The 12,536-nt window shown below is 40.4% G+C and overlaps 1 protein-coding gene across 1 annotated transcript in view; it reads right to left on the reverse strand.

The window, feature by feature from the left end:
• Positions 1-523: 523 nt before the first annotated feature.
• Positions 524-12,536, reverse strand: part of LOC135714615 (uncharacterized) — a 51,946-nt gene continuing 39,933 nt past the window's right edge. The window contains exons 2-4 of the mRNA XM_065237998.1: positions 5,565-6,743; positions 2,792-2,934; positions 524-774 (exon numbers count right to left, since the gene is read on the reverse strand). Coding sequence (XP_065094070.1) covers positions 596-774; positions 2,792-2,934; positions 5,565-6,743 — 1,501 coding nt within the window. The 3' untranslated portion in view covers positions 524-595. The remainder of the gene's footprint in view (positions 775-2,791; positions 2,935-5,564; positions 6,744-12,536) is intronic.

A 12,536-nucleotide genomic window follows, 5' to 3' on the forward strand; every position in this document is an offset into this window, starting at 1 on the left:
TCTCAGTAAATAAATATTCTGTGTTCAGTATTTTGCATCAAACAATACCGAAGTTCAGTTTGTGTTTTGCAGAACGTCGGTTATTCACCTGATTTAAACTGAATGTTCAGTAAATCTTTCGTTTTACCGTGTAAGCCCAGTACAAAAAAAAACCGAACAACTAAATGCTGGATTAGTATGTAAGGATCGCTGCTAGGCAGCCAATAGAAAAGGAGAGGAGACGCTCGGCGCAGACCGTGTCTAGAACCGACGTTAACCGGAACGAAAAGCAACCGCCGCCGCCATCGTCGAAGGGCTCCACCGAGTGTCAGCGAGAATCAGCGAGGAGAAAGAGAAGGTCAGATTAGTTAATAGACGTCTAAAATTTCATCTTTCTTTCTCTTTTGCTATCATTTCACCCATATCCGAAGACTTTGGGGGAAGTACTCTGCTCGTAACCGCCCCGCCGGGGTAAATCGGGCCAGCTATAGACTGGCAGGTATGCCGCAACTTACAGCTTAATATGCTCTGCACTTAAAGTTTCATACTCTATTTACTATTTGCCTTTATATAGATTTTTTGAATACATGAATGTAAAGGTTTAAACGTGATCAGATCATTCATTTGTTTTCAACTTACATGTGGCAACATAATCATCATCCAAATCTTGCTCGATGGTTGCTATTGGTACCTTAACAATTGCCGGTATTTCATTGAATCCTGAAATAGATCTTAGTGATGATTGTGCGAGATCCGTGCCTTTAATGCTCATAAAATCGTTCTCGTTGTGATAATCTGCAAACATATACGTTTATAAGTTTTAGTGTAAGGTCTATGTTTTATGAATATTTCTAAAAAATATTAACATACAATATGATGTAGCTCTATGTATTTTCATTATATTACGTATTTTAATGTTCTGATATATTTCATTTCTCCATTACATATGTTTACTATATATATAAATAAATACTGGGTTGGGAGGGAGCATCAGGGTATCATTTGACCTGGAACTGGACGATTGGAGTGGTATGACAACCGGAGTCTAGGAGGGAATAAACACTATCATTTTCTTTATCCTACCGATTCGATTGTGATGGTGTGAATTCTACTCCAACAGTTTCATGGAGATTGACGCGCCCTTCTTAACAAATCATCCTGTAGGAAGCTTAATAAGTATTGCGAATTGCGTTATTCGATTTGTTGGATCGTATCGTTGAAAGGAGATTCTTAAATTCCCGTGGATTTCGCGTAAGTGCCTCTGCTTACGGGTCCACCCCACCGTTTTTGGCCCTTCATACAGCGATATTGTGAATTCAGATCGGTAGCTCAACTTGATCTTGCTATTAAGTGGAGCTGCATACAAGACAAGATCTTCGAAGGGATGGTGGCTACCTTACATACATACATACATACATTTCTAAAAAATACTAACATACATACTCCATAAAAATTCAACTCAGCCGTAAACGTTCAATGTATTTTTATGGTCAATCCGTCAAAAGATGAGTAAGTAACTTTTTGAATGGTATACAAACATTAGAATGAAAAATAAAATCCGAGATACATCATTTTGAAAAATATGTCTACTTAATTTTCAATGTGATGCTTGAAGAGTTAATATATTCAAAGAACGAAATATAACTTTGTTTAATTAAAAAATGTAAGTAAGAAACCCCCTTCTTTGTTAAAATATTCAAAAATTAATATATACCATTATTTTTAAAAATTCTCAAAGAAGGGAATATTTGTATCTTAATTAATGAAATTCGAAGGGATTCAATCATCCGGGTTTGTTCTATTCAGGGTACCGTAGAAGGGGTAACTTTGATAGTGGAATATAATGTTTAAATTTAATCTCTGCACTTTTTAGGAATTGGAAATATTGGTTCCATATTGTAGCTTAGGGTATTGCCCGTGATATTGTATAGAGTTTTAATATAGTATTAAAAAATAGTGCAATAATTTCCATTAAACATATAACTAACGAATTTACTGTAGGATCCAAAAAAATAAATTTGAAAAACATTGATTGCTGCAATAATTATACTTCAAAAAAAAAACCATCAATGTTACCCCGTTTTACGGCAATAGAGTTCAAACGCAATATGCGCGGTAGCGGAAAAACAGCGACAAGTTTGACTCAAGATGTCTATCTGGAGTTGACTACTAGTTTTTTAACGTGCTATTAGGCTATTCCACTTCCGGTGTCTTTGCGATCGTATATTTACGACTTACAATGGTGAAGCGCCAGCCAATAATTACTAAAACAATACAACTATCTCACTATAACAATAGAAAATCTTTGTTAAGAATTTAATGCAGAAATGCCCTTCATTGCATCGAGTACCATTTTTTTCAATATCAACTTGTTGGATAATGAACAGATAGCCTACGTCCCTTTATCATACGGTTCTGAATAGGTTCCAGCCTATTTATCGATTATCTTGATTCGCTGTCTACCGAAATTTGAGCGGTGGATTTGTAATATTGATGCATACAATCCAAATGTCAAACATTAAATTAAAGATTGTACGTATCACTATTCTGAAAATATCGTACTGTTTGCGGTAGAAAGCGAATCAAGTTAATCGATTTTTCGAATTAATTAATGAATCGAGAGTTCTAATATTTTTAGAAAAACTAAAACTGAATAAAATGGTTGCAAAATGATTGAACTAAACGGTTTTCTGTTGGAATGACGATTGGATGAATGACCGAATCATAGTCATAAGTCATTGGATTGATTTATATACTCACCCTGCCCCGTCTTAGTTTAGCAATATTTGTTTAGGCCAAATTTGAAACTCACCAAAAACGTTCTTATCACATTTCGTAATGGTGACTGGATTAGATTTAGACGAGTAACAGATGTCACATACTTCGACAAACACTGAGTTATAAGCGTAGGAACACTTTACACAGGTCCACATTCGTTTAGGTAGCTGCTGAAGTCTGTGTAAAAAGTAGTTTTATGTAGTAATTGATTAACATATATTTGGTTATTTAGTACAATTAATGTTGACTCTACCAAGCTTTAAAAAAATATATATAAGCTGTCATGCAAACATTTAGAAGAAATAAAAAAAGGGAGATATCAGGCATAACATTTGATAACGGCACAAAAGCATTTGTAAACAAACTTTCTAAGGCCCTTTACACGCGAACCAAAGTACGCCCACGCAAACCAACAACATTATCGGATAGGGGCAACTATCGGGGCGTACGTTGGTTCGCGTGTAAAGGGCCTTAGAAAGTTTGTTTACAAATGCTTTTGTGCCGTTATCAAATGTTATGCCTGATATGATTATTTTTTACAAAACCAGGTTCCAGCAAACATGTTGACTGAGTATTGTTTTAGAAGTCTGCCGAAAGCACATTTCTCTTCAATTCAACTTTCAATGTTTTTTTAAGGGAAATAACATCATTTGCAAAACAACCTCAATTAACCGTTTGCACTACAGCGTATATCACTTGATGTCATTCTTGATATCAAATGTCAGGCATATTGTTTTAAGTAAAAATATGACGTTTCGATTCTGATATCAAGGTAGGCTAAATGAAGAGACATAGAGATTGCTGACGTTTATCGTACGCACACTACGTCACGTATACGTATACGCAAAATGTTTTCATCGGGAAAAAAAAACTTCATAGCAGAAAATTTTCCCGATGAAAACAAATCACTGACACAATCATACTTTAGCAATCTCTATACGCCGCGATGTGAACGTTGTGGTAATCAATGTCATTATCCAATTCCATAAAATTTTATCATTCTATGATCCTATTGGTTGTTTCATTTAAAGCAAAATATAAAGTAAAGTATTGACTATTTAGACTGACCTGTGTTCCAATTGGTGAATTTTCACTTAAAATTGACACAATAAATTAAAAAGTTCGAAAATCCCTTTGTTAGATCGATTAACGAGTAGGTGTTTGTCAAAATTGATTCCTTGACTGTCAGAAATTAGTTTGCTAGAATGAGTCTGGTACAACGTTATACCCCGTTCACATTACAGCGTATATCACGTAAGTTACAAAGAAGGAACCTTTGAATATTCATTCATTGTGCGTGAGCGCCTACACACTAAGATTTTGTTTTCGTGTTCGTGTTCAGAACAGCTGAACGTTCGGTAAAACTTCGAACTTTATTTTAAAGGCTATTGAATTTGAAATTATTTCCTTCAACCTTGTTTAAATGATCAAATCTTGTCATTTTAGTGGAGATTTAGTTTCAAAGTAGCTGAAAAGCAATTGAAATTAATTGCACAAATTTTACCGAACAGTTCAGCTCTTCAGATTTCGGTAAAAATTACCGAAATCGGCGATAATTTCTAAGTGTTTAGACTATTTTTAGGCAGGTATGAGCTTTGGCTGATGTTTCTTCAAACATGAGCAGTTCTTCTAAGCCCTAAAATACCATGGAAGAACAGTTTTGGTTTTGTAAAAGAATGACCAAACTGCTGGAAGGAAGAAGGAATACTCAATGAAATTCACAAATGGAACAGCGTCAAGTATATATATATATATATATATATATATATATAAGAACCTTCCACGACCCCAATATATCTATCTTCTATCTATATATAAAAAAATGAATTTCTGTCTGTCTGTCTGTCTGTCTGACCCTTATAGACTCGGAAACTACTGAACCGATTGGCGTGAAAATTTGTATACAGGGGTTTTTGGGGCTGTGGAAGGTTCTTATGATGGTTCGATACCCCTCCCCCTTCTGTAAGGGGGGCTCCCATACAAATGAAACAGAAATTTCTGCATAACTCGAGAACTAATCAAGCAAATGGAACCAAATTAGGCATGTGGGGGCGAGTGTAGGGGTATAAGGAGATAATCATAGGGGGTAGCCCCTTAGATAATAAGGGGGGGGGGGGGCTACGTACAATATCAAGAGCCACATGTGAAAAGGGCATACAAGCTTTTTGTAAACAAACCTTTGTAGGCCCTTTTCTCACCAACCGAGGGTCGCCCACGCAAACCAACAACATCATCGGGAAGAGGAAAGCTTCCCCTACCCGCTAATGTTAATGGTCTGCGTTGGTGTCATATGGGTGGCGAGAAAAGGGCATAAGAAGGTTTGTTTACAAAAAGCTTGTATGCCCTTTTCACATGTTGTTCTTGATATAGCATGCTTTTTTTTAAATCGGCGCATAAACTCAAGCTAATATTGAATCCCGAGCAAGACCAACGATAGGTAGGTAAAAATTCACCGCACGATTCAGTAGAATGCTGTATAATTCGGAACCAAAATTATTTGTGTTAATTAAATTAGGCTGTACTAGGCATATAATAACTATTGTATGAGACTACATTGCAAAACAAATAATAGTACTAAACGAAACAAATGATGCAAATTATCAATAGACCCGTCATATCAAATATTTTATATATCTTTTTCCTAAAAGATTTTTGTTTTCTGAAGCCAAAGGCGTTTGTTCCAGATGATTAAGAAATTTTGTTAATGTTTTCCGTTTCATTAATTCTACACCTACAAATCAGAAAAAGAAATTAAATTTTGGTATGAGACAGGTCTATTTTTAAAGAGATAACGCAGCGAGTCTTACTTTTTCGTTTTCATTTTTTTCTGTATTTCTGCATAAACAGGGATTTCATCGCCCGTTGATGAATTATTGTTTAAGTTATCTGTTTTATGTGACACACTATCTTCCAAATAGTCTTCTGATCCCGTTGAGTCATTGGAAAGTTGTTGTTCAGGCTTTCTACTGCACTCTACGTTTTCATACCATTGATCAAAGTTCATAGAAATGCTAGTATGTTGCCGATTTGCGGGTCTTTGCTGATTATTTTGCTTATTCTGTTTGTTTATCACAGCGTATATTGGTTCTGTGGCATTTTCTGTGTCTTTCTTGCTCTTGGAGACGTTCTCTTTATTCGAGGGAATCATCGTAGTGATCCTATCGTCCAGCAGTAATTCGTTGAATGGTTTCTTAGAATCCGAGGACTCTCGTGTCTGATTTGGAGCTGCTCGGACAATCCAATCCCTAACGGTTACGAATATTCCACAATCGCGATGGTTCTCACCAGTTGCGTTAAGAGCTGTCCCAACACGTATTTTCTTTGATAAAGTTGTAATGGTAAATTGTTGTAGGTTTTTACTTTCGTTTGAGCAACTATTATTTTTATTTGTTTCGCTCTGCTGGGTATCTTCAAAATACCTGGGATGGTTTGATGAAATTTTGGGGCTTACTTTCTGCTTCCACCTGCTGTAGTTTTTTTCAGGAATGATTTTATCACTGGAACTAGACTGTAGTTCCTGATGGTTTGAATTGAACACATCTATTTTTTTGTGCACACAAATGGTATTCTTTAGGTTGAAACGGTTATATAGACACAGTTGACACTTCCTTCTGTCGATAAATTCCATGCTAGGAGCTTTCTTAAGAATTAGGCTTGTATTGCAACTCTCCTTACCCACCGGCGTACAGGACTTTTGATTTGCATTTTGATTCAATTGTTTCTTTGCACTTCCTTTATACACAGGGGCTAAGGTGCTTATTGAATCACAGTTAATGCAATGCCAGGTTATTGAATTGTTCTCATAGTTACAGACGTAGCATTTCCAGATTCTGTACAGGTTTGGTTGAGAGAAACTTCGTCGAATGTTTTTACATTCACTTTGATGAACTACAGGAAATACGTGTTGATCGATTTTCTTCTTATTGAAATTTTTATGAGCAATCGCTAAACTATCTTTAACTTTAAGTATGCCTTCGCGAGAGATCCTGTTGAATGATGCGGAAAAAAGAAGACATATAAGTTGTGGGAGCATTATGAGTCTGGTTTAAAAACTATGGATAAAATGTCGTGCTATTAATGAAATTATAAATATATTTTGACAATTTCTGAGCTGAAAATGGAGGCGGAGCTTTTTTGATGTCCGGAATTAACGCAGCACTGACCACTAATCGGTGAGATCGGCTTATGCATTGCTGGATTTAGCGGCGGTAGTAGAGACTCGAGCGGCGATTTAACACACGCCGACTAGAAGATCCAGCAGTGAAAAGGCCTTTCGTTGAAAAACTTGAGATCGGAGCAGCGCTTGTTCCAACAGGTGGAAGCGTAGAAGAATAATGGACGGCTATCAAGAATGCCTTTATCTAGTCGAGTGAGAGTAACCAGAGTGAGCGGCGCACTCAGTTTAAAAAGTGGATCACGGAAGATACGTGGTGGAAGGTAGAGGAGCCTAGAGAGCCACGATAGAGAGCGCGATAACCAGAGAAGTCAACCGTACTCTGCTTTAGTGAAAGATGTCAAGCGCTCCTGCAGAAGGGGCAAGCGAGTCCGGATAGACTCCCTAAGCTGGAAGAAAGCCGCAATAACTGGCGAAATTCAACTCCCCTACGATATCTCACGAAGTCGTGAGTGGACCAAGGATGAACCCAAGGATGCCAGTGAAAGATACGACTGGACAGTTGCTTACCGATCTCACTGACCAGCTTCAACGTTGGCTTGAGCACTTCGAAGCCATCAACATAATGGCATGATTCGCCAAGTGTGCGGTGCATCACTCGCTCCAACTCTGAGGCTTCATCACTACAGGAGATAGATGCAGCTATTCGAAGCATGAAAACCAACGCATCGCATATCATCAGAGATGCTCAAAGCTGACCTCAGGCAATCCGCACAAATGTTACATAAATTATTCTGTAATATCTGGGACGCCGCGACTTTCCCGGCCGACTTAGTGAAGGTCCCTAAGAAGGGGGACCTGACTGTGTGTGATAATTCGACAGTGAGCATGCATAAGGGCGTAAACGCGATGATCGATTCTCTTCGTCGATTCTCTCTTTTGTTATTAACTCGCTTGGATTAACGTTTCTTGGTGCTTTTGCTGTTGCATTTGATAGCCAATACAACCTGTCACAGCACTACATTGAGCAAATTCAAGAAAATTTCCTTCCAAAGTGTTTTTTATGTTACTTCATACGCGAAGTTAACGATTTTCAGAGTTGGTTGGAAATGCTAACATGAAGCTTTAGTGTGATGATTTATTAGCTAGAGAATGATCTTTAGAAGAATGTAGGTGGATAGTTCCGTTAGAGTACGGCAGTATGAAAATTGAATAGAAGTTGAAAATGAGCGAAGGGCCATTAAAGCGACAGTTTTCAAGATGACGCACATTTTTGCCCAGCCCGTACGATGTACGCGGGGACTTGAAGTATGTCTCCAAGTCCACAGGCAAAAATGTGCGTCCCTCTTGTTGCTCATAAACTGACTGCGGCTGTGGAATAGTTCTAGCGACGTTTTCATCACTACCTAAAGCCCCACGTCGCGAGAGCATTTCCAGTCGATGGTGTGTTATAATGCAGTTCTTCTTTACCCAACTATTGTGTTGCTCCTCTCGTCATGACCAACGTGATCATCTCAGAGAGAAAGCAGTAGGGTGGTTGTTGCGTGCTGTACCATCATCAGCATTGTTGACGGCTACTCCCGCCTTGAGTTGTTACATTCAAAGTGTTTTTTATGTTACTTCATACGCGAAGTTAACGATTTTCAGAGTTGGTTGGAAAAACATTTTTGCCTGTGGACTTGGAGACATACTTCAAGTCCCCGCGTACATCGTACGGGCTAGGCAAAAATGTGCGTCATCTTGAAAACTGTCGCTTTAATGGCCCTTCGCTCATTTTCAACTTCTATTCAATTTTCATACTGCCGTACTCTAACGGAACTATCCACCTACATTCTTCTAAAGATCATTCTCTAGCTAATAAATCATCACACTAAAGCTTCATGTTAGCATTTCCAACCAACTCTCAAGAAAATTGTTTCACTTAGCTGTATCATTGTGGAGAGAAAATCGATGAAGAGAATTGATGAATGCTCACTAGACTGATGCAAAATTTGAAATTTTCGCTCCACAGTGCTCAAACGGTTTCAAATCAGGTTCTGATTAGCCTCCCAAAATTTAAACTCATTTGGTAAGAAACTGACTTGGCACAAACTATTCGAAGTTTATATGGAAATTACTTAGGGAAAACCAAACTTTTTGTTCATTGTCTTGTACCCATTTTTAATAATGCTTTTTCGAAAATTTCTATAATTATTCTTACGGGAAACTTTGTAAGCTACAACTTTGCGCAATATCGTTTTTCAGCCAAATGTCAAATTAAATTGTTATTAATTGTTTAAGAGATTGATAATCTTATGGCATGATGAAGCAGCTGTTCTGTGGGCAACACTGTATTCTGCAATGTGACATAGTAGCCATGATATTTGTGATCTATTCTTCGCACCAGAAACACCAATGTTGCCTGCTGAACAGTTGAATTAGCCTAATTTTCAAAGGATGTGAATCTCACAAGAACGAGGAAGGGATCTAAGGGAGCGGAATCTACGTTAAAAGTAAGGTAAATCACTTCAGGAAAGCTCAGACATTCAATATAATTCAATCTATCAACAGAAAAGTTTGGACTCCCTAAGGAAGGTTTTGAACCACTTCAGAAAAGGTTGGACACCATTTGGAAAATTAAGGCTAAAAAAATTGTCGGTTCACTTCGGAAAACTTTCTACACTTTCACTAAGCAAGATTGTGTCCTTGCCAAATGCCAAAGCAGTTAACAAAAATCTGGAGCTCCCTTTGGAAAATGTCAAACCCGCTCTGACAAGTTTGGTTTCAGTTCGGAAAAAGTTGAATCAATGCAGGAAACGTTGGATTCATGTAGGAAAAGGATTAATCAGCTAATGTTGCCTCACTTCAGAAAAAGCGAAACTAATTATTTAAAACTTGGATTCGGTACATGTTGAACTACTTCAGGAAAGCTTTGACAACTTAAAAAAGGATTGAATAACATAACAGAAAAGTTTAGACTCAGTTTGAAAAATATTGATGACTTATTCGAAAGTTAAAGGTGCCCTCCTCTCGACACATTTCTTCGATGACATTCTCCGTGCTAAGGGCGAGCATATCCTCTCGCACATCATCAAATCTAGGACATTCGAAGACCACGTGCTCTGGTGATTCTTCCACATTCCCACACTCCGGACAGAAGGGTGACGTTGTGTGTCCGAACCGATGTAGGTACTTCCTGAAGCAGCCATGACCAGACAGGAACTGCGTCAAGTGGAAGTTGACTTCTCCATTCTTCCTGTTCACCCAGGTCGAAAGAGTCGGTATTAGCCTGTGTGTCCATCTACCATTCTCTGCTGCATCCCACTCCTGCTGCCACTTAGCCATCGACACCGTTCTCACCATTTTTCGTACTCCTCTGGTTTCTCTCGTCATATAGCACTCGTAGTCCTCCACCAAGGTGATGCCAATTGGGATCATACCGGCGATAACGCATAAAGCATCCATCGAAATGGTTCTGTACGCACTCACGACTCGCATAGCCATGAGCCGGAACGTAATGCTCAATTTCCTTTGGTTCTGCTTCGTTTTCAGCGCTTCAATCCAGGCTGGACCTCCGTACCTTAGTATCGATGAGGACACACTAGCCAGAAGACGCCTCTTGCTGCTGCTTGGACCAGAATTGTTCGGCATGATTTTGGCTATTGCGTTGATGACCTTCGCCGCCTTCTCGCAAGCATATTCGATGTGGCTATTAAAGTTTAGCCGGTCGTCGATCATCACTCCCAGATACTTTAGCATGCGCTTCGAAACAATGGTGTGCTCTCCAACGGTGATTTCTGCCCGCTGAACTGCTTTGCAGTTACTGACCAACATCACTTCTGTTTTGTGGTGGGCTATCTGCAGCTTCGCTCCTTGCATCCAGTTACCAATCGTATCTATTGCCTCGGCCGCCAACATTTCCACTTCTTCCAGCGTCTCACCGGTTACCGTCAAGACGACATCGTCCGCAAAGCCAACGATCTCAACTCCTTTGGGCAGCTTAAGCGTCAGCACGCCATTGTACATTCCGTTCCACAGCATGGGACCTAGAATGGAGCCTTGGGGAACTCCCACCGTGATTCTAAGCGATTTTTGCCCCGTGTCTGTCACGTAGACCAGGACCCGGTTCTGGAAGTAACTACTTAGAATCCTGCAGAGGTAGTCTGGAACCCTCATTCTATGGAGCGCCTTGGCGATGGCCTCCCAGCTGGATTCTTCACATCAATCGTAATCACGGCGCAGTATCGATTTCCTCTCCGCTTCTGTTTGGAAGCTTTCTCGGTTCTGTCAATCACTGTCCGAATTGCATCCACTTGCTTGATCTTTCTTTCCGGAATCCAAACTGTCTCTCCGACAATCCGTGTTCACTCTCCGTACATTTCGTCAGCCTGTTGAGGATGATCCTCTCCAAGAGCTTTCCTACAGTATCGAGCAAGCATATTGGCCTATACGATGCAGGATCCCCGGCGGTTTTCCGGGCTTCGGCAACAGCACAAGCTTTTGTACCTTCCACCTATCAGGGAACTGACCCTCGTCCAGACATTTCTGCAGCACCATCCTGAACATGTCCGGGAACGTCTGGATCACCTCCTTCAACGCCACGTTGGGAATTCCATCCGGGCCGGGAGCTTTATTCGCTTTCAACCCTTTCGCTGCTGCTATGAGTTCCGCGTTGGAGACTTGTTCAACGTTGTCTTCATCTACCGCGCCATATGGTGTAGGTGGCCAGTTCGTTGGGTCATGCTGTGGGAAAAGTCCCTCCACGATGACTTTCAGCTTGTTGGGACACATTTCAACCGGCATCGTTGGACCTCTGATCTTCGCCATCGCGACTCGGTATGCGTTGCCCCAGGGGTTGGCATCGGCGCCGCGGCACAGCTCCTTGAAACTATTTGACTTGCTCAGCTTTATCTTTCGTTTCAGTGCAGCCCTGGCCTCTCGGAACACCACCCTGCGCTCCTCTCTGTCTGCTTCTGTTCTTGCTCTCTGAGCACGCCTTCTGGCTAGAAGACAACCCTAATAAAAATTGTATGGTTAATTTGCTTAACGACGTGTTCTGGGTATCATCCAAACCATTTGTGGAATAGTTCAATGATTTGGGTTATCGTTCGTTTATGGTTATTTTTTATTAGGGAAGTAGCACGGAGGGTGCTAATTTCCTCGTTCCACCAGTAAGCTGGACGCCGCCTGTTCGTTGGCTCCAGTTTTCTCGGCATAGTTGTGCCCTTGCTAATGACTCGTTCCCGCTTAGGCCCGGGACGCTGCTGTCTACCCTTAGAGCTTCGATGAAGAGATCCTTATTGAATGCTTTCGTCTTCCACTTCCGCTCGCTTACTTTCGTCCTCCGCATTTCCACCGGTGTCCGTTCGCCGATACTGTACTGGATCGCCTGATGGTCACTATGGGTGTACTCTTCGCATACTCTCCAGTTCACATTTGCCATTAGCGACGTACTGGCAGAAAGTGACGTCGATAATGGATTCCCTACCATCTTTGCGGAAGGTGCTGATGGTTCCTAAGTTGGCCAGACTGACGTTCAACTTTGCCAGAGCTTCCAGCAGGCTATACCCTCTAGCGTTGGTACATCTGCTCCCCCAATCCACTGCCCAAGCATTGAAATCTCCAGCGATGACGACTGGTCTCCGTCCAATGAGCTCTCCGGTGAGCCTATCTAGCATCTGGTGGA

This window comes from Ochlerotatus camptorhynchus, unplaced genomic scaffold, assembly GCF_037179485.1.
Source record: "Ochlerotatus camptorhynchus isolate MF236.1 unplaced genomic scaffold, CSIRO-AGI_Acam_v1.1 ptg000676l, whole genome shotgun sequence".
Lineage (NCBI taxonomy): Eukaryota > Metazoa > Arthropoda > Insecta > Diptera > Culicidae > Ochlerotatus > Ochlerotatus camptorhynchus.